The 27481-nt window shown below is 49.0% G+C and overlaps 1 protein-coding gene across 1 annotated transcript; it reads left to right on the top strand.

Annotated features, from left to right (window-relative positions):
* Window positions 1–5: 5 nt before the first annotated feature.
* FBXO27 (F-box protein 27) lies at window positions 6–6802 on the top strand (the record flags this gene model as incomplete). The annotated part of the gene is made up of 5 exons (XM_029924287.1): window positions 6–153; window positions 297–408; window positions 491–586; window positions 5000–5135; window positions 6000–6802. Coding segments are annotated over 5 exons (636 nt in total), but the record flags the coding sequence as incomplete, so codon positions are not given.
* Between the last annotated feature and the right edge of the window lie 20679 nt (window positions 6803–27481).

Genomic DNA, 27481 nt, shown 5'->3' with positions numbered 1-27481 from the left:
GGCTGCTCATCCTGGCCCGGGACCACGGCGCCCTGCTGCCGCTCGCCCGCAGCTGCCTGCCCCCCGCCCGCGACGGCCGGCCCTGCCTGCTGGGCCGCTTCTGCGAGCGCCGACCGATCGGACGCAACCTCATCCGCAACCCCTGCGGCCAGGGTGGGGAGCGCAAGCGGAGAGGGGGTCTTCCTCCGCGGAGCCGGTGGGAGGGGCCGGGGGCGGAGCCTCATCGCGGCCGGTGGGCGGTGGCGGCGGCCGGTGGGCGGGCGAGAAGTTGGGTGCAAGCCTTTCGTATTTAACAGAAGGCCTCCGGAAATGGATGGTGCAGCACGGTGGGGACGGCTGGGTGGTGGAGGTAAACCGGTCAACGGTGCCTGGGGCCCCCTCTCAGACCTGCTTCGTGTCTTCCTTCAGGTGAGTGCCCCTACCCGACAAGGGCCAGGGCCGTGGTGAGCAAGACCTGCCTGTTGTATTGATCTTTCTCCCTCTTTACTAGCTGGTGTCGCAAAAAGCAGGTCTTGGACCTGGAAGAGGAGGGTTTGTGGCCAGAGCTGCTAGATAGTGGCAAGATTGAGATTTGTGTCTCAGACTGGTGAGTATGATGATGAAAACGGCCCTTTGCTCACCGCTGACCGCAGGCGCTGTGCCATGACCATTGCATGGGTCACTTCATTCAGGCCTCCTCTAACAGCCCCTTACAGATAAAGTGAAGACCAGGGATGCAAATGACTTACCCCCCCGCCCCCTGCCCCGTGGAACTGAATTACAAGATGCCAGATTGCACCCAATTACAGGGGACTTGGCCCCGCTCGGTCTTGGCTGCGAATGAAATGCTCCTTGCCTTGGGAGGAGGCAGTGGAGGATGGTTAGCTAAGTTCACCTTCTGGAGCCAAACTTTCCAAGCTAGACCCTGGCTCTGCAACTTTGTGGCCTTGGGCAAGTCACAGTGTGCCTCTGTTTCCCCATCTTTACAAGATAGGGTTACATGTCAAGTACCTGGCCAGCGCTTTATAAGTGCGACCTGTTGTAGCATTTTGGTTATTTTTTGAGCCTTGATCCAGTGAGAATGAGAATTTCAAGAGCTCAGGTCTTTCCGAGCTTGAGGAGCTGTTGAGAGGTTCAGGAAGGTGATTTGCTGGTGGCACGGCTAGGGCTTGGTGAGGCCTGGCGTTAGGCTCAGCCTCCTCGACTCCAGAGCCCATTACGCTCTGTTGTGATGACACGGGTGTACTTGAAGACTTTCCAAGGGACACAGGACCCAGATCATTTTTAAGGGAGGCCAATTCCAGATCTGCTACAGCTGTGTTCCCTGTTCTCAAAATCATCAGCTACACATCGCATCTCCCCGGGGGGAGGGGGGACATCATATGGCCATCCTTTCCCTGCCCTTTCTCACAGTCCGCCAGTTTTACAGAAGAGGCAAGCCCCTTGCTATGGCATGTGGTCCCCCCAGGTGTAGAGACTACCAGAGAGTCAGGCAAAGTGACCGCTTAAAATTTCAGTCTTCCCAAATTCACTCTTACTTTATTATTTTTTTTAACATTTATTATTTTTTAGGAGAGACAGGGCACAGACAGGGGAGGGGCAGAGAGAGAGGGAGACACAGAATCTGAAACAGGCTCCAGGTTCCAAGCTGTCAGCACAGAGCCTGACATGGGAATGGAACTCACGAACCCGTGAGACCATGACCTGAGCCAAAGTTGGGCGCTCAACTGACTGAGGCACCCGGCGCCCCTCCCCCAAATTCACTTTTAATTAAAGGCACCATAACCTCCGACCTCTGCAAATCCATCTCATTAGGAGGTGAATTTACAGTAAAATTGGTTTTTAATGTAATCGTTAGTTCTCAAACTTTTGTAACCTTCTGGGTTGTTTTGGTCAATGATAAACCATTTGACTGTAATAATCCAGCCGGCCCCAAATTTTGCTCTGCATTGTGCAGGAGCAATTAAAACTCCCAGTGTCCAGGTCACACTCCATCCCAGTGAAATCAGAGTGTCGAGGGGCGAGAGCCAGGTATCAGGATCTGTGAGGAGTTGATAGCTGACTACTAAATTAGCACCGTCCCCAAGACCCTCCTTACTTCTGACCCCCGCTGCAAGTTTGGGGGAGTCCCAAAACCTCGCTCAGGTTCAGTAAGTCCCAGGAAAGACTCCTAGAACTCGCTAAACTATTATGTAATGACAGTTTATTACAAGGAAACCCTAACCAACAGCATCCAGGGCAAGAACCAAGCCCAGACCTCCCGCTGTTCCCTGGCCACGGAGTCAGGGTGCCTTACCGGCTTGTACACCGTTTGGCAGTGTGCGTGTGATACTGCCGACCTGGAGAGTGCGCCAGAATTTCTGTTGGGGCTTACCGTGTGGTTAGTCTTAGCCTCCTGGTCCAGTGATCTTGCCTGACGTGTCCTAAGCCACGTTGTTGGGTCTTTCTGGAGAGGCTAGCTCCCTTGGTAAGCCTGTCTGTGTAGGTGCGGCCAGCCCCGCCCCCCCCCCCCCCCCCCCCCCCCCCCCCAGTCACGTTGGTAGGCTAATCCAGTATGGCCCAAGGTCCCAAGGCAAACTTCTGGGGGCCCGAATATTCCAAGGGCCCAGAGATGACCTCCCAGAAGCTGAGAGCAGAGGCCATCCATACCTTGGGACAAGGCTAAATTCTTCTCTATACAATATCTTTTCAACATTCCAGATGATTCCAATCTGCAGCAAAGGCTGGGAACCACTACTGGGTAATAATTCAATCCCAAAGGAACAAGGTTAACACTTAGAGCTATGGTCACAGGAAAAAAAATTAATTTCTTTTTCTTTTTTCTGTTCTTTCTTTCTTTTCTTTTCTTTTCTTTTTTTTTTTTTTTTAGAGAGAGAGAGCGTGTACAAGGAGAGAGGCAGAGGGAGAGAGAATCTTAACCAGATTTTACACCCAGCACGAAGCTGGACACGGGGTTTGATCTCACAACCGTGAGGTCATGACGTGAGCCGAAATCAACAGTCAGAAGCTTAACCAACTGAGCCACCCAGGCGTCTCCATCAATTTCTATTTACATATATATTTTGGTAGACAGTTGGCATAGAGCAGTATGAAAGGACAATCAAAAGGTCAGGAGAAAATAAAAATATGTCACTATTACATGAGGACAAAGTTGTGTGGGAGAAGGAGAGCGGACAGCTAATTCTAAGAAAAGTTTCTGAAGGAAGAAACTCACTCGTGTGTTTTTACAGTCCATTACCTTTAAGTTGTAAACTTTGACTTTCTAGCATCAAAAGGATACATATTTCATTTTTTTAAGGGCACATATTTTAGGTGTGCAGCTCAGTGAGATATCACAAAGTGAACGCATCATGTTACCAGCGCCTTTTCCCTCCGTCACGACACCCCCAAGGGTAGTCGCCATCCTGAATTCTGTTAGCATAGATAACGTTTTGTCCATTTTTGTACTCCAGACAGAGAGAGTCCTGTGGTATATGTTTTGTATCTGGCTTCTTTCTTTCTTTCTTTCTTTCTTCCTACTGTTTATTTATTTTTGAGAGAGAGCACAACTGGGGTAGGGGCCGAGAGAGAGGGAGACGGAGGGCCCGAAGCAGGCTGATCGCTAGGAGTGGAGAGCCAGACGCGGGGCTCGAACTCTTGAACTGTGAGATCATGACCTGAGCCAAAGTTGGATGCTTGACTGCCTGAGCCACTTAGGTGTCCCTGGCTTCCTTGACATGTTTGTAAATAGATCCATAATGTTATGTAACTGCAATCAGGATGCTTTCATTGCTGTATATGTGAATAATACCACAATTTATCCATTTACGATTGATAGACACTGTCTTTGGTTTGTTTAATGTCGCTTGCTAGTCCATCCTGGCTAAATATATTTAGATTTTCCTGGTTCTTTTATTTATTTTTTTAAAAGTTTATTTTGAGAGAGAGAAAGCACGAGTTGGAGAGGTGCAGAGAGAAAGGGAGAGAGAGAGAGAATCCCAAGCACTGTCAGTGCAGAGCCTGACGCAGGGCTTGAACTCACCAACCGTGAGATCATGACCTGAGCCGAAAAATCAAGAGTCAGCTGTTTAACTGACTGGACCACCCAGGCACCCCTCTCCTGGTCCTTTTAAATAACTGACGTGAAAATTATCTTTTAAAATGTCAACATGCAGGGCCACCTGGGTGATTTAGTTGGTTAAGTGTTCAACTCTTGATTTTGGCTCAGTTGGTGAAGCGTTCGAATTCGGCTTGGGTCATGATCTCACAGTTTGTGAGTTTGAGCCCCACCTCGGGCTCTGTGCTGACAGCTCGGAGCCTGGAGCCTGCTTCAGATTCTGTGTCTCCCTCTCTCTCTGACCCTCCCCTGCTCATGCTCCGTTTTTCTCTTTCAAAAACAAATAAACATTAAATTTTTTAAAATAAAAACTAAATGAAAAAATAAAATGTCAGTGTACACATTGGACATCACTCTATCTTTTGCCGCCACGTAAACATAGAATGAGGACTTTTCCATTGTCACCTTAATCATATGGGAGGAGGGGCGCCTGGGTGGCTCAGTCGGTTAAGCGTCTGACTTTGGCTCAGGTCATGATCTCACGGTTCGTGGGTTCGAGCCCCGCGTCAGGCTCTGTGCTGACAGCTCGGAGCCTGGAACCTGTCTTCAGATTCTGTGTCTCCCTCTCTCTCTGCCCCTCCCCTGCTCACACTGTCTCTCTCTGACTCTCAAAGATAAATAAAAACATTAAAAAAATTTTTTTAATAATATGGGGGGAGGTGCCTTGAAGAGCGGGGCTCCAGGTCACCATTCAGAAAACGGATGTGCTTGCAGACCAGCTTCGGAACTCAGTTTAATGCAGATTCTGATCCATCGGGTCTGCAGTGGGACCAAGCTCCCAGGGGACGCTGGTTGTGCTACAGAGTTTGTGAATGCAAAGTTTGGATTTGCATACATGGGGAGACCAGTTAGGGGGGAGGCAGGCCGACACCCAAAGAGACAAGGTGGGCAAGCCCTGCCTTCAAGGCCTCCCTCCTTGCGCAGGTGGGGAGCCCGACATGACAGTGGCTGCATGTACCGACTCCTTGTCCAGCTTCTAGATGCCAACCAGACGGTCCTGGATAAGTTCTCTGCCATGCCCGTTCCCATCCAGCAGTGGAACAACAACGTGTGCTTTCAGGTGAGCCTCTCACAGGGACGTGGGGACAGGGTGGTGGGCCTGGGCTGGTTATCCATTGCGTAGCCAAGGACCCCAAAACGTGGTGGCTTCACATCGACAGCAGTCATTTTATTACTTGTGGTTCCTTTTTTTTTTTTAATTTTTTGAACGTTTATTTATTTTTGAGAGAGAGAGAGACACAGAGTGTGAGCGGGGGATGGGCAGAGAGAGAGGGAGACACAGAATGGGAAGCAGGCTCCAGGCCCTGAGCTGTCAGCACAGAGTCTGACGCAGGACCCGAACCCAGGAACTGTGAGATCATGACCTGAGCTGAAGTCAGAGGCTCAACTGACGGAGCCCCCCAGGCGCCCCATGTTCTCATGGTTTCTATAAGGCAGGCTCTGTTGGATGCTTCTGGTTCTGGTCTCTCTGGTTGTTGCATTCAGACAATGGCTGGAGCCGAAGGGCAGGGTGGGGTGCATTTGTGTGTGTGTGTGTGTGTGTGTGCGCGTGTGTGCACACGTGCGAGCGTGCTTGCGTGTGAGAACAGCAGCTGGTGGCTTCATTGAGTCCCCGAGATGTTCAGTATGTGATGTCTTTGCCTGGGCTGCTTTGGATTTCCTCATAGCGTGGCCACCTCGGGGCAGCCAGACTCTGCTTACTGGTGGTTCAGGATCTGACTAGGAAGGTTCTAGAGAATCCAAGAGAAACTGCATTGCCAGTCACTTAGCATCACTTCCGCCATGCTCCGGGTTACAAACAGACCCACCCTGACTCAAGGGGACAGGAATTAGGATGAGAAACCGGGTGATTCCGTCTGCCAGAAAGCCCCACTCAGATTTCTAGAAGGCCATGGCACAAGGCTGATCTCTTCTTTACTCACAGGTCACCCACGTGTTCTCCGACATCAAGACGGGCGTCCGCTTTGTGTCCTTCGAACACTGGGGCCAGGACACGCAGTTCTGGGCCGGTCACTATGGAGCCCGCGTGACCAACTCCAGCGTGGTCGTGCGGGCCCGTCTGTCTTAGCCGAGGGCTGGCCTTGCAACACGACCTGATGCCTTCCGGAACCTGGGACCGTGGGCCAGGACCTCTCATTAACCAAGGGCACCTGCCTGCTGGTGTCCTGGGGACTCCAGGGTCCATTGGAGGGTGCTGCTGGGCCCTGAAAACTACTAGAAGAAAGTTCTACCATCTCATCTACCTACTGCTGTTGTAGGGCAGTCCTTCCCCTGTTGGGGTTGGGGGCGGGCGGGGGGGACGACACGGGTGAGCACCCAGGAACGCTGGTCCTGGAAAGGGCTCTTCGCCCTCACGCCCAAGGGCCTGAGTCAACCCCGGTCCCCGCTGCCCTTGGCTCCTTTTGTTTCTGCTTTGGGGGGCTTACTGATCCCTTTGGGGAGCACCCCTTATCTCTGAGGTAGAATCTTGTCCTTATGGCTGGGAAAATTCCAGCCATCTTGGGTGGCAAACTTAACCTCCCAAAGCTTCAGGGCTGGGACTGGGTCTCGCAGTTGGAAGTCGCTTGGCTCAAAAAAAGTTTGGAGAGCCTCAAGGACCCCGGAGACTGTGTGGTGTATAAAATTATTTTTTACTTTGAAACGTTTCTCGAACATTGGGAGAATAATATATCGGCAATGGCTCTCTGCCAGTCACAGCTAATAAATTTCTTATTTTGCCAGAGTGTCTCAGATCTTTTAATCACAATGGCAACACACCTGTGACCTTCTAATGTTTGTTTATTTTTGAGAGGGAGATGGAGACCGAGCATGAGTGGGGGAGGGGTAGAGAGAGAGGAAGATACAGAATCGGAAGCAGGCTCCAGGCTCCGCCGAGCTGTTAGCACAGAGCCCAACACGGGGCTTGAACTCGTGAGCTGTGAGATCAGGACCTGACCGAAGTCGACGCTTAACCGACTGAGGCACCCAGGTGTCCCTGTGACCTTCTAGACGGACCCAGGATCAGGCTGTCCTCATGCCAGTCCAGGGTCATGGCTCGCTCACTCCTGGTGGGGCAGTGACATGTTCTAGGTCTTTTTTTTTTTTTAAAGATTTTATTTTTATTTTATTTTTAAATGTTCGTTTTTGAGAGATAGAGAGCACGTGTGCAATCGGGGGAGAGGCAGAGAGATGGGGATTGGAAGCAGGTTCTGCGCTGACACCAGAGAGCCCGATGTGGGGCTCAAACTCACGAACTGCGAGATCATGACCTGAGCCTAAGATTTTATTTTTAAGTAATCTCTACACCCAGCGTGAGGCTTGAACTCATAACCCTGAGACCAAGAGTTGCATGCGCCCCTCGGTGCTCTGGGTCTGCTGTGTGTCTCACTGTTTTCCACCCGGAAGTGCTCACTTTAGGGGTCAGGCCTTCAGCCCCATCCTTCCATAGAAGGGGAACATTGGCAAGAAGCCCCCAGACACGCCCAGAAGGGGCTGTGTTTGCCTGTTTCCTAAAAAAGGAGTTGTGACCAGATGGCGTGTGTGGGCCGAGAGCAGAGACTGGTGTGGCCCATTCGGCTCTAGAGAATATTTCTGGGTCAACTGGAGGACGTTGGATATGAGGACGATGACAAAGATTTACAGGAAGGGAAAGGTAGAGACCGTCGTTTAAAAAAAAAATAGCAGCCATATAATTTTTTTAGATGTTGTTTTAAATTTATTTTTGAGTGTGAGAGAGACAGAGTGCGAGCAGGGGAGGGGCAGAGAGCGAGGGAGACACAGAATCGAATTGGAAGCAGGCTCCAGGCTCTGAGCTAGCTGTCAGCATAGAGCCTAATGTGGGGCTCGAACCCACAAACAGTGAGATCATGACCTGAGCCAAAGTTGGACGCTTAACCGACTGAGCCCCCAGGTGCCCCAAGCAGCCATATAATTAAATGTTGAGACATGTGTTGTATATTTAAACCTACATGCGGTGTGCCCAAGTGAAATGGTACCTTATGCACACACGTGTGCCTGCATGTATTTATATCCTGGAGTACCTTCTAGATGTGCGTGTGCCTACAGGTGGGTAGGTAGACGTATATATGCAGAAGAATAAGAATATTAACTCTAGGGGCGCCTGGCTGGCTCATTCGGGAGAGTGTGCAACTCTCGATCTCAGGGTCGTGAGTTCAAAGCCGCACTTTGGGCGTAGAGCTTACTTAAAATTTAAAAAAAAAAAGCCTATGAACTACGGGGTTGCAGGGTTACTGCAATGCTGATCTCTGGCAGCAGTGACTTTGTGTTTATTTTGCTTATCTGTAGTTCTCCTTTTCTGAGTGCCCCTGTGTGTTAGAAGCAATACACGAAGACAAATGCGAAAGTGCCTCCAAAGCAGTTTCCCTCCCCTTCCAGAACTAATCGTTTTATTTGCTTATTTACGTATAAAATTTTTTAAGTTTTTAATATTGAGAGAAAGTGAGAGTGGGAGAGGGGTGAGAGAGAGAGAGAGAGAGAGAGAGAGAGAGAATCCAAGCAGGCTCTGCGCTGTCAGCACAGGGCTCGAGCCCAGGAACCGCGAGATCGAGACCTGAGCCAAAGTCAAATGCTTAACCAACTGAGCCACCCAAGCGCCCCTATTTATATGTAATTTTTGAGTAGGCTTCATGCACCCAGTGTGGGGCCCGGCATGGGGCTTGAACTCACAACCCTGAGATCAAGACCTGAATTGAGATCAAGAGTTAGATGCTTGGGCCTCCTGGGTGGCTCAGTCGGTTAAGCATCTGACTTCAGCTTGGGTCATGATCTCACGGTTCGTGGGTTTGAGCCCCACATCGGGCTCTGTGCTGACAGCTTGGAGCCTGGAGCCTGCTTCGGATTTTGTCTCCTTCTGTCTCTGCCCCTCCCCGCCTCTTTCTCAATCTCTCAAAATAAATAAACACACACACAAAAAAAAGAGTTGGATGGTTAACTGAGTCAGCCACACAAGCAACCCCATTTATTTATTTATTTATTTAAAGAGATCTTTATACCCAAGGTGGGGCTTGAACCCACAACCCTGAGATCAAGAGTCCCACACCGTATCAACTGAGCCAGCCTGGCACCTCCAGAAATAACAACAGTTACAAGGCATCTTTGCCGACAGAGTGTTTGCTTATTTTATTTTGTCATGGAGAATTTGACATATAAACAAGAGGAAACAGAAGAGGACTGTAACCTCCATATATCCATTTCCCAGCTTCTGGCTGATAGTTTTATCAGCTCTGGCCAGTCCTCGGCCCACATCCCCATGGATTCTCCCCTCTTCCATGTTATTTTTTGATATGCTTTTATTTTGCAACAGTCTCAAACTTAACAGAGAAGTTGTTGGTATGGCACAAAGATTTCTTTCCCCCTGAAACAACATATTTTCATCATCATGCAAAATTCCTGAGTGTGTATTCTCTATGTATGACGTCACTCTCCGGTAGGACTACAATACAGCAATGCAAACTGTGACAGTCACATCAATTCAGTGACTGTCCCCAAAGAGCTCCCCTAGCTGGCCTCCCCTTACTTAGGAAGGCCTGATCGTGGGGTGCTTGGGTGGCTCAGGCTTAAGCATCCGACTTCGGCCCATGACCTGGCTCAGGTCATGATCTCACGGCTTGTGCCTTCCAGCCCCGTGTCGGGCCCTGTGCTGACAGCTCGGAGCCGGGAGCCTGTCTCGGATTCTGTGTCTCCCTCTCTCTCTGCCCCTCCTGCTCTTTCTCTGTCTCTCAAAAATGAACAAACATTAAAAGAGAGAGAGAGAGAGAGCCCTGACTGTAACGTTGGTTCATGGCTGGCATCTGGGAAAGTGAATCTTGGAAATTTTCCCCGCCTTTACCTAACTGATGAGGGCGGCTCATTGCTCAAATATTTAGTGTGGTTTATTCTGAACACTTGCTTTCATTCTGGGAGCCGAATTTGGATGCGAGCCAGACAGAAGGTGCCTCTGTGACTGAGCCGCCGGGAACCCCCGGGGTGCTGAGTCTCAGCTGAGCCTCCCGGACATCACACACCTGCTGGGGCCGGAGTACACGCTGCACGGCCCCTCAGGAAAGGGAGGGGACACAAGGAACCCGCGCCCGATGCTTCCAGGCTCTGTGTCTTTTCCCTTTATTAATCTAACCGTGCATCCAACTGTACCCCTGAGGTCAGTCTCAGGAGTGAGTATAACTATATACTGAGTTTCATGAGCGTTTCTGGCAAACATCTGAGCACGTGGGTCATCCTGGGATTACACACGCACATACACACACACGCACGCACGCACGCACGTGCGCACACACACAGTGGTGGCGGCAGCGGGGCTGAAGGCCCTGACTGAACCATCTGGAGACAGGGAGGGGGTGAGGGATGGTGCCTGGCGGCCGTGGAGTTACCCATGGTCTGAAACAGCCTCGGTGCTGGCTGTTGTGAGAGGTAAAAGTCACCTGTGGAATTAAAACATAGGCCCAACCCCTGGGGGGGGGGCAGCTCCCGGGACCCCCTCACTGACTTGGGCAAGTACAAGCCACCGTGAAGAAAATCACTCAGCCTGACGCCCCCGGGGGGCTTTCCGCTTTCTCCCAGGCAGGGGGAGAAAAGGACCAAACATTCCCCCAAGTGAGGTTGGGCTCAAAGATGATAAATGTGGGACACCTGGGGGCTCAGTGGGTTGAGGGTCCGACTTCGGCTCAGGTCACCATCTGACCATTGGTGAGTTCGAGCCCCTCGTAGGGCTCTCTGCCGTCAGGGCGTCAGTGCGGGCCGCCTGGGCTCCCCTGCCCCTCTCACTCTCTGCCCCTCCCCCGAACTCGCTCTCTTTCTCTCAAAAAATAAATAAAACATTAAAAAAAAAAAAGACAATAAATGTTAGTTTGCTCCCTACTCTAGGTGGGAGGAAAAAGGGGCCAAATTTCCCAAAGACAGACTTTAGTTGAACAGGAAGGTTTGGAAGTTTGCCTTGTGTTGTCCCCTGAGACGGAGGACAAAACCCACTAGGAACAGAGAGTGGCCAGCTCTTCAGCCTGAGGCAGCGCCCCTCCTACCAGCCGGTCTCAGAGCCGCCCTGATGTTGACCTGCTGAGTGCCGAATTCAATGCTAAATTCTTTCTTTTTTTTTTCTTTCCTTCTTTCCTTTCTCTCTTTTCCTTTCCTTGTTTCTTTCTCTTCCTCTTTCCTTCTTTCTTTCCTTCTTTCTATCTCTCTTCCTTTCTTTCTTTCCTTCCTCTTTCCTTCTTTCCTTCCTCTCTTTTCTTTCCTGCATTCTTTCTCTCTCTTTCTTTCCTTCCCTTTTTTTCCTCTCCTTTCTTTCTCTCCTTTCCTTTCTTCTTTTTCTTTCTTTCTCTCTCCCTTTCTTTCTCTCCTTTCCTTTCTTCTCTCTCTCTCTCTCTCTCTCTCTCTCTCTCTTTCTTTCTTTCTCTCTTTCTCTCTTTCTCTCTTTCTTTCTTTTTTTCAGGCTCCATGCCCAACATGGGCCTTGAATTCACGACCCTGAGATCAAGCGTCAAACACCCTCCTCCTGAGCCAGGCACCCGGTGCTGAATTTACTTTTAGGGATTTGAGTAAACTTGTAATGAGGTGGGGGGAAGGGGGGAAAGCGTATAATACACTGCTATCCATCAATTATACCTCAAAGAAACCGGGAAATTTGAAAAATGGCTTTGTGTTTTAATGGCCATTTCATCTGGATGTATGATTAAAATAATCAATCATCAATCTCTATGTGTGTATGTACATATACCCACACATTTGTGCATTTGTTTGTTTTCTGGATATTATGACAGCTTGAGAGTTTAAAAGACCTTTCTTTGGGTGGCTCGTCAGTTAAGCATCCAGCTCCGGCTCAGGTCATGATCTCACAGGTCATGGGTTCGAGCCCCGTGTCGGGCTCTGTGCTGACAGCTAGCTCAGAGCCTGGAGCCTGATTCGGATTCTGTGTCTCCCTTCTCTCTGACCCTCCCCTTGCTTGAGCTGAACCCAAAGCAGGCTCCAGACTCTGAGTTGTCAGCACAAGGCCCGACGTGGGGCTCAACCCCCCAAACTGAGAGGTCATGACCTGAGCTGAAGTCAGACGCTCAACCAACTGAGCCACCCAGGCACCCTGATAGCTCATTTCTTTTTAGTGCTGCCTAATATTCCATTTCCTAGATAGACCACAGTCTAATACCCGTTCGCCTACCGAAGGACATTTTAGCCGCTTGCAAGTTTGGACAGTTATGCATAAGGCTGCTGTGCAGGTTTTTGCGTGGACGTAAGTTTTCAGCTCTTTTGAGTAAATCCCAAGAGGCCTGATGACTGGATCAAACGGTAAGAGTATGTTTCACTCTGTAAGAAACTGTCTTCCAAAGTGGCTGGGCCCACGCATTCCCAGGAACAATGAATGCAAGTCCCGGCTGTCCCCACAGCCTCCTCAGCACTCGGCGGTGACAGCGCTCTGGGTTTGGGTATTTCCAGTAGGAGGACGAGCTCACTGTTGTCTTAACTTGCGTGTCCCTAATGACATAGGATGTCACGCACCTCACACGCCTTCTTTGGTGAGATGTCTGTTCGGGTCTTTGGTCCATTTTTTAAGTCAGAGTATTCATTCTCTTATTGAGTTTTAAGCATGTATTTTGGCTAACAGTCCTTTATCAGATATGTTTTTTGCAAATATTTTTTTCCCAGTCTTTGACTTGTCTTCTCACTGTCATTTTTTTTAATGTTTATTTTTGAGAGAGAGAGAGAGAGAGAGAGTGTGTGAGCGTGAGCAAGAGAGGGGCAGAGAGAGAGCGATGCACAGAATATGAAGCAGGCTCCAGGCTCCAAGCTGTCAGCACAGAGCCAGATGCAGGGCTCGAACTCACAAGCTGCGAGATCATGACCTAAGTCAAAGTCGGACGCTTAACCAACTGAGCCACCCAGGCACCCCGTCTTCTCACTGTCCCAAACGGCCATATCCTTTCCTGTAGGTCAGTCCGAGCTCTACGAGTACAAAGTACAAAGGGCGTGGGAGAGCTCTTCTCGTCATTTGGACTTGGACCAAGAATTTCCGGTTCTTCCACAGAGCTCTGCCGCTGCCAAAGAAAGGCTTCTGGCTTTTCTAGATTCCTGATTTCACAGATCCTAATTGCCTGGACCTGACTCTCAGTCAAAACCCGATACTATGTGCGGTGGATTGTTTCTTTCTCAGCACGACCTGTTTCTTTCTCTGTGGAAAGCAGGCGTGGGGGCGCCTGCGTGGCTCAGTCGGTTAAGCGGCCGACTTCGGCTCAGGTCATGAGTTCGAGCCCCGCATAGGGCTCTGTGCTGACAGCTCAGAGCCTGGAGCCTGTTTCGGATTCTTTTGTCTCCCTCTCTCTCTGCCCCTCCCCCACTCATGCTCTGTTTCTCTCTGTCTCAATAATAAATAAAAACATTAAAAATTAAAAAAAAAAAGAAAGAAAGCAGGTATACCCTCAAAGAACAGGGCTCAACAGTGGGACGCTGGCAGATTTAAGACACCCCTCTGTGGGACCCTAAGCTGTGCAGACATCCTGGATACCACTGGACTGCCTGAGTCACGTAAGCATGGCCACAGGAAAAGGCTTCTTCTCTAGTGGAACCGTCTAAAATCAAGCTACCGCTCAGCTCTACATTTCTGGTGCAGATACGAACTTCTAATACAGTTCTAGCTTGTGATCCCTGCCCAAAGCTGCAGACTGCAGAAGGCCACTTCCCAGCACTGTGACCCCTCCGGGCACGCCTAACCGGTTGGACTCTGGACCCCTGTAGGCGGGAATGCCGCCCTGCTGTTGCCTCGTGTTCTGCTTTTTCTCCGTTAGCTGCAGTTTGCACCAATGAACTCCTAGTCTCTCCAGTTCCCTCATCTGTCCCCTGATACGCGCACTTCAGGAAGGCAGCCGGACGGCTGCATGCAGCTGTCCTCAGAATTAGAGTGATCTTTTCCAGGCCGCTGGCCGAATAAATGGTCAGGACCAAAGGGGTAAGGAGTTGTATTAAATGTTTCTGAAACTTGTTGAAGATTCCATTTCTCTGGGCGCCTGGGTGGCTCCATCGGTTAAGCGTCCAACTTCGGCTCAGATCATGATCTCACAGTTGGTGGGTTCGAGCCCCTTGTCGGGCTCTGCTGACAGCTCAGAGCCCAGAGGCTGTTTCGGATTCTGTATCTCCCTCTCTCTGCCCCTCCCCCGCTCAACTCTGTCTCTCTCTACCTCTCAACAATATATAAATGTTAAAAAGAAAAAATAGAGAGAGGATTTCGTTTCTCATCCTGACCAATTCCTGGATAGGGTGTGTCTTATAAAAACGTTTTTCTATGAAAATGCTTTTGTCCCTTATTGCACCCAGCCCTGCTGGATGAAACGTTTGTATGAGAATTTTTAAATAATTTGGAGATCTAAAGGAGGGACGCATGCACACAAACTACACAAACTATTAGAGCTAAGACTTGAATGCAGGAACGTTGCAGGATACAAGATCAAGATACAGGGGCGCCTGGGTGGCTCGGTCGGTTAAGCCTCCGACTTCGGCTCAGGTCAGATCTCACGTTCGTGGGTTCGAGCCCCGCATCAGGCTCTGTGCTGACAGCTAGCTCAGAGCCTGGAGCCTGCTTCCGGTTCTGTGTCTCCTTCTCTCTCTGCCCCTCCCCCTCTCATGCTCTGTCTCTGTCTGTATCAAAAATAAATAAATAAAACATTAAAAAAAAACAAGATCAAGATACAATTTTCGCTTGAATTTTTAAAAATTCTTTTAACTTAATTCATTAATTTTTAAATGTTTTTTTTTGAGAAAGAGAGTGTGTGAGTGGGAGAGGGGCAGAGAGCAAGGAGGACAGAGGATCAGAAGCAGGCTCCACGCTGATAGCAGTGAGTCCAATGTAGGGCTTAAACTCACAAACCATGAGACTATGACCTGAGTCGAAATCAAGAGTCCCACGCTTAACCAAATGAGCCACCCTGTGCCTCTTGAATTTTTATACCCTACCAGTGATCATCTTAAAATGAAATTAAGGGGCGCCTAGGTGGCTCAGTCGGTTAAGCGTCCAACTTCGGCTCAGGTCATGATCTCGTGGTTCGTGGGTTCAAGCCCCATGTCGGGCTCTATGCTGACAGCTAGCTCAAAGCCTGGAGCCTGCTTCGGATTCTGTGCCTCCCTCTCTCTCTGACCCTCCCTTGCTCATGTGATCTCTCTTTCAAAAAACTAAACATGAGAAAAAAAGTTTTAAAAAAAGAAAATGAAATTAAGAAAACAATTTCATTTACAAAAGCATCACAATGAATAAAATACGTAGGAATAAATTTAGCCAAAGGTGTGAGAGACTTCTACACTGAAAACTACTGAACATTGCGGAAAGAAATTAAAGAAGATCTAAAACAATGGAAAGACACCCCCATATTTATCCACTGGAAGACTTAGTATTGTGAAGATGGCAATTCTCTCTGGGGCGCCTGGAGGGCTCAGTCAGTTGAGCATCAGATTCGGCTCAGGTCATGATCTCTCAGTTCGTGGGTTCGAGCCCCGCATCGGGCCCTGTGCTGACCGCTCAGAGCCTGGAGCCTGCTTCAGATTCTGTGTCTCCCCTTGTCTCTGCTCCTCCCCTATTTGTGCTCTGTCTCTGTCTCTCAAAAATAAACACTAAAAAATTGCTTTAAGATAGCAATACTCTCCAGATAGATCTACAGATTCAATACAATCTCTATCAAAATTCCAATCACCTTTCTTGCAGAAATGGACAAGCTTATCCTAGAATTCATATGGAATTTCAAGGGACGGCAGATGGCTAAAATAATTTTAAAAAGAACAAAATTGGAGAAATCACACTTTCAGGTGTCAAGACTTACTATGAAGCTACAGTAATCAAATCAGCATGGTACTGGCTAAGGACAGACATATAGGTCAGTGGAATACAACTGAGGGTCCAGAAATAAACTCATGTCTACAGTCAACTAATTTTCAACAAGTATATCATTACCATCCAATGGGAAGAGAATTGCTTTTTCAACAAATTGACCACATGTCAAAGAATGAAGTCGGACCCTTACCTCATGCCATCTACTCACAGTGGATCAAAGACTTAAATCTAAGAGCCAAACTACAAAGTTCTTAAAGAGAATATAGAGGCAAATATTCATGACCATGGATCTGGCAATGGATTCTTAGATATGGCATCAAAAGCCGAAGCCACAGAAGCAAAAAAGAGAGATAAACCGGACTTTCTCACAGTTAAAAACTGTGTCCATCAAAAGACACTATCAAGATAGTGAAAAAACCTACAGAACGAAAAAGAAGATTTGAAGATGATTATCTGATTAAAAAAAAACAAACAAACAAACCTAGTATCCAGAATATGTGAAGAATGCTTACAACTCAACCACAAAAAAAAACCCAATTTTTAAATGGGCAAAACACGTGAACAGGTACTCCTTTCTCCAAAAGATAGGTGCAAAAGGTTGATAAGTATATAAAAACATCTTCAACATCATTAGTCATTAGGGAAATGCAAATGAAAACCACAACGAAATACCACTTCACACCTACTAAGATGACGGTAAGCAAAAGCATGGAAAATAACAAATGTTGGCAATGATGTGAAAAAATCGGAACCCTCAGGCATCGCGGGAAAAATGTCCAATGGTGCAGCTGCTTAGGAAGGCAGTTTAACAGCTCTTCAAAAAGTTAAACCTAGATTACCAGGTGACCTGGCGAGTTCACTCTTCTGCATGGATCTAAGAGTCTTGAAAACAAGGTGTTCACACAAACACTTGGACTTGAATGCTCAGAGCAGCACTAAACATCATAGTTAAGAGATGGAAGTAACCCAAAAGTTATCACCTGACGAATTGATAAGCTAAATGAAATGTATCCATACAATGGAATATTATTGGGCCATAAAAAGGATTGGAGATGGAAAGGATTGAGCTACTGATCCAGGCTACAATGTGAATGAACCTCGAAAATCTTATGCTCAATGAAAGAAAGTTCCCCATAGGACTCCATTTCTATGCAATGCTCAGAATAAGCAAATCCATAGGGACAAAAAATAGATTAGTGGCTGCCAGGGGATGAGGAGAGGGGGAAGGAAGAGTGGTTGCTCACTGGGAGTTTCTTTATGGCGGGATACGAATGAACTACATGGTGGAGGAAGCTATACAGCATCGCGAATGTACTAAAAGCCACTGCATTGTACATTTTAAAGTTAAAAAAAATTTCTTAATGTTAATTTATTTTTGAGAGAGAGAGAGACAGTACAAGCAGAGGAGGATCATAAAGAGAGGGAAACACACAATCCGAAGCAGGCTCCAGGCTCTGAGCTGGCAGCACAGAACTCGATGTGGGGCTCGAACCCATGAGTGAGGTCATGACCTGAGCTGAAGTCAGACACTTAACCACCTGAGCCACCCAGGCACCCCTGAATTGTACATTTTAAATGGCTATAGTGAAGTATAATATACTATGTGAACTTTATCTCGGAAATAAAAGAGAGTTTGGGGGTGCCTGGGTGGCTCAGTCCATGAAGTGTCCAACTCTTGGTTTCGGCTCCGGTCATGGCCTCATGGTTTGTGAGTTTGAGCCCCGCATCGGGCTCTGTGCTGACAGCTTAGAGCCTGGAGCCTGTTTCTGATTCTGTGTCTCCCTCTTTCTCTATGCTCCTCCCCCCCCTCATGCTCATGCTGTCTCTCTCTCTGTCTCTCTGTCTCTCTCTGTCTCTCAAAAATAAATAAAAACATATAATAAATAAGGAAACTTTTTAAATGTTTCAAAAGAGTTTGGGGAAAAAATGTCTGTAAGTTATGATTCCTGAGCCAGCCACACTGATTTTGTAACAAAAAAGGAAAAAGACAGACTCGGCCCCTGGGAGGTGCCAGTGAGGCAGAGACGTTAGTGATGTGTGTATTTGAGACCTTCTCCGGAAGCGCTGCCCCCTCCCCAACGGGAAAAACGCCCACTCTTGCCCGCATTGAGCTCAGACTCAGATCCCGCCCCTGAGGTCTGTCCCTCCAATTGGTCCCACCTGTCGCTAACTGGGGGGACAGCAGGAGGCGGCTCTGCCCCGAATTCATCCACCTGCTGTCCACGCTCAGGAGGGGACAAACCAGCCTCACGGAAAGGGTGATTGGAACCGCGTCAGGCATTCCCTCTGAAAGCAAGGCCGGACGGAACCATCTGGACTGTTCTGGCAACAACCCTCAGTGGGAAGAGCCACAGCGGAGGCCATGGCGGAGGCCTGTTAACCTGTCCTGCCTGACCAGCGTGCGTCCTAACAAGGATAAAGGCTTTGCCTCCAGGGGCCCCCGGGGACCTTCTGGGATTGTTCCCATGTGTCATGTCCAGTCCGCTCTCATGTGGTGACCAGAATGTGCTGGCCTAAGGGGATGCCAAGGGCCAGGCACAGGGGTTCACACAGAAACCAGAGGAAGCCACGTGGCTTTCTGGGCCAGACCATTATGGCTAATGGGATTTGCTGGAACCGGCTAAATCCAGGACCGTGGGGCTTGCTGAGGCCGGTATGGCAGGCTGGCTCAAAACTTTGCCTTGAAGCTGCCTTGGCCTCCGGTCGATGGAGCGGAAGCAGAGAAGGGTAAGCGTAGTCGACCTGACACAGCCGTCCTTAGAAAGACCTGCTGGGGCGCCTGGGGGGCTCAGTCAGTTAAGTGTCCGACTCGGCTCAGGTCACGATCTCACCGTCTGTGGGTTCGAGCCCCACGTCAGGTTCTGTGCTGACAGTTCAGAGCCTGGAGCCTGTCTTCAGATTCTGAGTCTCCCTCTCTCTCTCTGCCCCTCCCCCGCTCACTCTCTGCCTCTCTCTCTCTCTCAAAATAAAAAAAAATTAAAGACATAAAAAAAAAAGAAAGACCTGCTCACAAGGTTGGCCAGTGGCTGTGGCATCCGGGAGCGTGGCATCCAGACCGGGCCCCTCATTTCCCGATTGACGAGGGTATTTCACAGAGCTGAGACTGTGCAAACATGGGGGAGGCCGAGCACCGGCCTTCCTTTCTGGGAGTCCAAAACGGCTGGTACATGCTAACTTCTGGCACCTCCCCTCTGTCACAACCCTGGATGCTGAAATCCTTGTGAGCTGCCTTGGGCAGAAACACCACCCGATGTTGCTACATTTTTGTCATGCTCTGTGACCTTTCACAGGAGGAGAGAGCATAAGGAAACCCACCTGTGCCCTTTCCCTGGATGATTAGTGCCTAGTTGTCATAAATCGGAGCGGACGGTAACCATATGCTGAGTCCCATGAGTCCTTCTAGAAGATCTTCTGGGGCGCCTGAGTGGCTCAGTCGGCTAAGCATCCAACTTTGGCTCAGGTCATGATCTCACGGTTCATGAGTTCGAGCCCCACATTGGGCTCCGTGCTGACAGTGGAGAGCCTGGAGCCTGCTTTAATTCTGGTGCTTCCCCGCCCCCTCCCCCCCTTACACTCTGTCTGTCTCTCTCTCAAAAATAAATAAACATTAAAAAGAAAGAAAGCAAGAAAAGGAAATCTCCAAACATGGGGGTGGTCTTGGGGACCCCCAACACCATTCCTGTAATCTTCAGATTCCATTCAAGTTTGCCACATGTCCGATGTTTTTTTTGTCGCAAAAAGATCCAAGTCAAACTCAAGCTCAATGGCTTCTAGCTGTCATCTCTCTGTAGTCTCCTCCTACCTGGCGCCGGGCCTCTAGCTCTTTTGTGCTTTCATGAGCTTTACAGCCCAGTTTTGTTTGGGAGGATGTCCGTCAGTTTGGTTTTGTCTGATGTTTCCTTCTCGATTCAGATTAAGCATCTTTGGCAAGAATATCACAGAAGCGACTTTTTGTCCTCACTGTATCCCATCAGGTGGGGCATGGCTTCAATTTGTCGTATTATTGATTTTTTTTTTTTTTAATTTGAAAGACAGAGAGACCGTGCGTGAGCAGCGGGGAGGGCAGAGAGAGAGAGAGAAAGAAAGTCCCAAGCAGGCTCCACACTCAGCACTGAGCATGACGAAGGGCCCAATCCCATGACCTTAGGATCACGATCTGAGCCAAAATCAAGCTTTGGATGCTCAACTGAATGAGCCCTCAGGCCCCCCTCGTTTCTCTTTCTAATAGTGTTTCTGTGGGTAGCGACTTTAAAAGGCCCATGGATGGGGCACATGGCTGGCGCACATGGCTGGCTCAGTTGCTTAAGTGTTGACTCTTGATTTTGGCTCAGGGCCCGATCTTTTGATTTGTGAGATGGAGCCCTCCCTCAGGCTCTGCACTGACAGTTCGGAGCCTGCGTGGGATTCTCTCTCTCCCTCTCTCTCTGGCTCTCCCCAGCGCGCGCACACTCATGCATGAACACACACACACACTCTCTCTCTCTCAAAATAAATTAAAAAACATTTTTAAAAAGATGGAAGGAAAAAACACTAAAAAAATTAAAAGGAGGAGCCTCGATGACTGAGGTAAGTGTCGGGTCGGACTCTTGATTTCAGCTCAGATCGTGATCTTACAGTTAGTGAGTTCAAGCCCTGCATGGGGCTCCTTGCTGACAGCCCAGAGCCTGCTTGGGGTTCTCAGTCTCCTTCCCTCTCTGCCCCTCCCCTGCTCATTCTCTATCTCTCTCTCTCTCAACAGACAAACAAACAAACAAACAAACATACATAAATAAGTAAAAGGCCCATGTGCAAGCGTGGCCCTTGGCTGCCATCTGGAATCTTGGATCTGAATTCACTAGGCCTGAACTGTGTGAACACTATGGTTTATGCTTCTTTCCTTCTGGAATCTTGTGACATGCTGGGAATTAGGTACATGCTATGTTCCATATAAGCCAATCTTTGCACAGACTGTCTGGCCACAGTAAACCACCCTTAATCGGTTAGGGAATAGTGGGGGCAGCTCCAAAAGCCCAATTTCCAGATGCCAGGCAGGGGCCAACCTTGACTGCAGGCCCTTCTAAAGACAGAAGGTTCCGGTTTCCTCTGTTGGCTCCTCTGCAAGATTCCCCAGTCAGTTCTCTGTGAAGGTAGCCACGTCCCCAAAACTCTTTCACTGTTCTGAAATATGGGGACCCTCCTTTTTTATCTGACTCAATGGCTCACCAACCCTCTCTTCCCCATCGGAGGACTGCAACCTTAAAGCCATCTAAATCAATAATCCGGGTGTGAGGCCAACATCTTCTAGTTACAACATTTGCACTGGGACCGATTTCAATCACTGTCCCCCCAAGCCACATGGGAGCTCATCTCCCATTGCATATTTCACAGGTCAGTGGGCAGTCCAGGAAGGCTAGATGGCTCTGATCCTTGACCCACCAGTTCTATCACAGATGGACCCTTCTAGGTCCCTCACTGGATCAAGAAAGCTACTGAAATTGCATTTCCCCTCCAGTGGGGGAGGTGGAGAAGGGGATGTATAGGGGATTGGCTTTCCTTCTAAGGAGATGAACTGAAAATATGGCACACGATATCTCTGTTCACATCTCATTGGCCTGATCTTAGTCACATGGTCACATCTAGCCGCAGAGGAGACTGGGAAATGTAGTCCATGGCGGGGTAGCCAGCTCAAACCTGGGGGCTTTTCCAACTAACAGGGAAAACGGATCTTGAGAAAGCTGATGAATTTAGCAGTCTCTCTCATGGACCGTGTGGGGTTAACTACTCAGTGTCCTCCAGAGTCCATTTGGTCACAAATTTTTCTGAAATAAAGACCACATTCCCCCGGGGCATCTGGGCAGCTCAGTCATTGGGCATCCGGCTCAGGTCATGATCTCACAGTCTGTGAGTTGGAGCCCCACTAACAGCTCAGAGCCTGGAACCTGCTTTGGATGCTGGGTCTCTTTCTCTCTGCACCTCTCCCGCTCATACTCCATCTCTGTCTCTCTTTCAAAAACAAAAAAATTTTTTTAAATTTTTAATAAATAAATAAAAACCCCATTTCCCAGTTTCCCTTGGAGCCAAGCATGGCCATGTGACTAATCTGCAGCTAATAGGATGTAAAGAAAAAGGATCTGTGCAACTTCTCTGAGATGAATTCTTTTCAGTATTCTTTTCTTTCTCTTTAATGTTTATTTATTTTTGAGAGAGAGAGAGAGAGAGAGAGAGAGAGAGAGAGAGAGACAGAATCTGAAGCAGGCTCCAGGCTCCGAGGTGTCACTGCAGAGCCAGATGCAGAGCTGGAACCCCCTGGAACCCACAAACCGTGAGATCATGACCTGAGCCAAAGTTGGACACTTAACCGTCGGAGCCACCCAGGCTCCCCACCTCTTCAGCATTCCTGCTTCTGGGAAGGTGGATGTGATGGCTGGCCCCTCACCGTGGGCCATGAGGACAAGAGCCACATCCTTAGGTCGACAAAATGAGAAGCCCGAACAGCCTAGATCCTAGACAATGTCAGAGCCATCGTGCCCCACCTGCACAGCCTACAACAGAATTTTCCCGAAGAGAGAAATGAACTTCTATCTTGTTCAAAGTACTGTGATTTTGAGTATCTATTACAGCTAGCCACATTTTCACAGAGAATCCTAATCTTCACAGGGAATGTCATTATTCATGTGTCTTTAGCAGCTTGCTTTTTTCACTCAACATTACATTTTGTACACATATCCAGATCGGTTTACAGATATCTCATTGTTTTTGTTTTGTTTTTTTTGCATAGTTCCTTCAGGGGTCATTGCCAAAACATAACAAAATTTCCATTTTAACCGCCCTTTTTTTTCTTTTTTCTTTTTTTTTTGTAATTTCTACACACAACATAGGACTCGAACTTACAGCCTTGAGATCAAGAGTCTTATGCTCCACCGACGGAGCCAGTCAAGAACCTCATAACCGTTTTTAAGTGTACAATTCAGTGGCATCAAGTACATTTACAGCGTGGTAGAACCTATACCATCCATTTCCAGAACTTTGTCATCATCCCAAACATTTTTAATTGATTAATTAATGTACCCCTTAAATACTAACTCCCCCTCCCCCCTCCCCCCAGCCCCTCAACTCGACTCCCTGTCTCCATAAATTCGCCTACAGGCACCACGTGTAAGTGGAATCTTACAATAGTTGTCCTCCTGTCTGGTCCAGTTCGTCCACCTTAACTGCTCTGGACATGGTATCTGTCTCCTTGTCTCCAGGTCACCTCTGGCATCCTTTCATTAAGTCTCATCATTTATTCCAAAATGAGCTCCGACATCTTTTCTTGGGATTTGGCCCACGCACCTTACTTCTCTGTTGTATAAGAGAATGGAGTCTTTTCTACGAATGACATGTTCTGATCAGTCATTGCTTTTATTGTCAGGATGCTATTCTTTTTTTTTTTGCCTGTTGATCTTACATCCGGCAGACCTGCTAAAATTTCCTCTTGGTTCTTTACAGGGAATTTTTCTAATTAGCTTGAGTATTTGTCACAGGCAGCCTCCTAATATCAGGTTGACGATTCCCTATTATCTCTAGTTGGTCACAAAATTTTCTTATAAAAGAATGTTGAATTCCAACCAATGTTTTCTCGTCTATAATTGGTGGGGGCTTCTATTGTTGCTGGTGTTGTTTTTAAGTGGGCTCCATGTCCAACACGGGGCTTGGGCTCATGACCCTGAGATCAAGAGTCACAGACCAAGCCAGCCAGGAGCCCTGTAATTAGGTCATATGATGTATTACATTGATAGATTTTCTTTTAAATTAAACAAATTATTATTTGTTTAAATGTTTGTTTATTTACTTTGAGAGAGAGTGTGTGTGTACAAACAAGTGAGAGCAGGGCAGGGGCAAGGGGGGGGGGCGGAGAGAGAATCCCAAGCAGGCTCCGTACTGTCAGCACAGAGCCCAACACGGGGCTTGATCCCATGAACCATGAGTTCATGACCTGAGTCGAAATCAAGAATCGGATGCTAATGAGCCACCCAGGGCCCCGGATTTTCTTTTGCATTTTTACTGCAGAATTGTCATAGGTAGAAAGATGGAGTGGGCATTCTACGGTGGGGCTCAGACGCCCTTCTGCAGGATGCAGGCTTTCTTTCCACCGGCTGCCCAGCGTGCTGGCGGCTCATGGCGGCTGGCCGAGCCTCTGACAGCGCCCTGGGCTTAGAGAACCGTCCTGCTCAAGCTTATGCCTCCTTCCGAGGGGCAGCCCTCATTCTGTCCGGTCAATAAGAGGCACAAGGGCCTGGCTCCGTGCCTCAGTTAGGGACAAGCCAGGAGGCCATCCTAGTTCCAGGTTTCCCACAGGATGGACTGAGGCCCTCGTTGCAACTGTATCGGCTTCTCCCAGTGCCGCCCTGACGCCTCCCTTCCCCAAACGGGTGCCCCAGAGACCACCCTCCACTGGCCACCTGCTCCTTCTGCAGACCCCCAGCTCAGAGTCTGTCTCCTGGGAAACACTACGTGTCAACGACGGTGTGTATGTATGTGTTTGCTTTATTTTTAAATTTTGTATGTTTATTTTTGAGAGAGAAACAACAGAGTGCCAGCAGGGGTGGGTGAGGGGAGGGGCAGAGAGAGAGGGAGCCACAGAATCCGAAGCAGGCTCCAGGCTCCTAGCTGTCAGCCCAGAGCCTGACAGGGGGCTCAAACCCACAAACGTGAGATCTTGACCTGAGTGAAAGTCGGATGCTTAATTGGCTGAGCCACCCAGGTGCCCCTATGTGTTTACTTTTCAACAAAAATAAGTCTGGCTGGGTGGCTCAGTCGGTTGAGCACCTGATTCTTGATTTTGGCTCAGGTCATGATCCCAGAGTCATGGGATTGAGCCCCACATCAGCATCTGCACTGAGCGCGGAGCCTGCTTAAGATTCTCTGTCTCTCTCTGCCCCTCCCCCGCTTGTGCTCTTTCCTTCTCTCTTTCAAATAATAACAATAACAAAATAAATACGTATGCATCTACCTACTAAGTTCTGGAATAAAACATTACTGGTCCCTTAGAAGCCTGTTGTGAGTCCCCCCCATCCCTCTCCTTCCATCCTACTGACAGAAAACCAATATCCTGTTTTTTTGTAATTTTTTGTTTTTTATCAATGTATGTATCTATCTTCATATATATGTACATATATATATGGGTTGTCTGCTTTTGAACTTTTTGTAAATTTATTTTTAATGTTTATTTTTGAGAGAGAGCATGAGCGGGGAAGGGGCAGAGAGAGAAGGATACACAGAATCCGAAGCAGGCTCCAGGCTCCGAGCTGTCAGCACAGAGCCCAACGCGGGGCTCTAACCCATGACCCGTGAGATCATGACCTGAGCCGAAGTCAGATGGTTCTGACTGAGCCACCCAGGCGCCCCTGAACTTTTTTTTTTAAGTAATATCTACACCCAACGTGGGGCTTGAACTTACAGCTCATGACCTTGAGATCAAGAATGGCGACCTGCTCTTCCAACTGAGCCAGCGAGATGCCTGGGGTTTTGAACTTCATATAAACGCAAGGATACAACACGTATCCTTCTATGATCTGTTTCTTTCATTCAACATTGATGAAATTCACCCATTTTGATACAGATAGCTATTGTTTGTTAATGTCATCGATTATGTGAAGAAACAATAGTACGGACCTCTGTTCCACACTTAAGGGACACGGGCGCTATCTCCAGGGTGGGGACTAGTGCTCCCTGCTGCTGTGACTGTCTGGGACATGCCTCAGGGGTCACAGGCACAGGGTCTCTAAGGCAGTGTTTCTCACCTTGGCACTACTGACCTTTTTGCCAGACAATCCTTGGTTGTGAGGGGCCGTCCTGGGGATCACAGATGTCTGGGCAGCAACCCTGGCCTCTAGCCTCTAGATGCCAGTAGCATTCCTTCCCCCGAGTTGTGACAACCACAAATGTCTCTAGGTACCGCCAAATGTCCCATGAGGGGCAAAATCACCCAGGTGAGAACCACTGTGCTAGGCAAAGCACTTAATTTCTTTTTTTTAAATATATTTTTTAAGTTTGTTTATTAAAAAAATTTTTAATGCTTATTTATTTTTAAGAGAGGAGGGCAGAAAGAGAGGGAGACACGGAATCTGAAGCAGGCTCCAGGCTCTGAGCTGTCAGCACAGAGCCTGACGTGGGGCTCAAACTCATGAGCCAGGAGATCATGACATGAGCCGAAGTTGAATGTTCAACCCACTGAGCCACCCAGACGCCCCCAAAACACTTAATTTCTAAGAGCTTCCTCCTCTGCATAATTGTGCCAATAACAGTATCTACCTGTTACACTGTATCTACACTGGTTACTCTATGTACTTATGTAACATATATGCCTGCATATTAAGTTGTGTGATGTGCTAGAGCAAGGCCTGCACAGAGGACAGATCGCTGCTGTTATATTATCATTGTATCATTGTATAATAATATCATTGTAACGCAGAGGCACGTGCTCAATGCGAAGAAGCCACCGTCACCCCTCCCGGGCATCTCAAATTATCTCCCATCCCCAAGCCTGCTTCCTCCTGTGCAAAATGTTCTGCCTTCTTGTGCAGCCCTAGAGAATCCCAGAGTAAATGGGGGACAAGGCTGGGCTCCTGATTCACCTGATGAGGTTCTGGAGCAGAGCCGTCTGTCAGCCACAGTGGCGTTAAAATATTGCAACACTTTGCACGGCTCGTGAATATCACGGGCTGGTGAGTATCCAGGGCTGAGCGCCCTCCTCTCCTTGGCTCCTCCTCAGCACCGCCTCGTCTCCCCATAATGCATCAGAGGGGCACACGGGGTGCTGGGGTGCCCAGGCTTGTCAGGAATGACTGGGCGCTGACCGGCCATGACATTAGCAAAGATCGCAGAGGTCACCCCTAGACCTACTGTGGCAGATGTGTTTCTTGCCGACCCTCCCCACTTCCCAGCTAACAGAACCCCGATCTTTCCGTCAGCGCAGCACCTGGCCAGCCTCAGGAGACGACCTAGGGTCCGCTGGCCGTGGCTCACACGCCCTCCTCGGCTGGACGCCAACTCCTGTGCAGAAAAAAGTGGCCACGTGACCAGTCCTAGGTGAGGGAGCTCTGCTGGATGGCCTTGACCTCCCACTTCTTCCAGCCTCTGTGTGGTTACAGCACATGCAGCTGAGGCTGTCAACTCGGAGGGTAAACGCCAACGTGCTACAGATGATGGAGGGGACAGAGAAACAGCCAGGCTCCGCCACGACATAATTCAGGTGGGGACCGCCCCACTGGGGCTGGTGGGGACTCAGAGCCCGTCACAGGGCAGGTCCTGGATGCAGCAGGGAATATACTCCCCAATGTGTCATTTCTACAGTGCCACAGATACAGGGCATCCTCGGCAGGAGTGGGAGTAAGAGAAGTGCCTGTCCCCCCTGCCCCCTGCAGCTAACTCACCCCTGCCCCATACTCACACAGCCCTGCTGCCCAGCAGTGCCTGTCCCTGTCCCGCGCCCACCCAGGCTCAACAGCCCTGCCCTTGAAATCTTCCCCGAGGTCATCATCATGCCCAGAGGGACCCTTGGAAGTCTCAGCCTCCCCCTGGTCTCCCCAGCCGTCCCCGCCCCCCGCTCCAGTCACCCCAGCCCAGGCTCCCTGACTTCTCCAGGGCAC

The sequence above is a fragment of the Suricata suricatta genome, chromosome 16, assembly GCF_006229205.1.
Source record: "Suricata suricatta isolate VVHF042 chromosome 16, meerkat_22Aug2017_6uvM2_HiC, whole genome shotgun sequence".
NCBI lineage: Eukaryota > Metazoa > Chordata > Mammalia > Carnivora > Herpestidae > Suricata > Suricata suricatta.
Note: the sequence above shows the minus strand (reverse complement) of the source record. Positions and strands in the feature narration are given on the sequence as shown.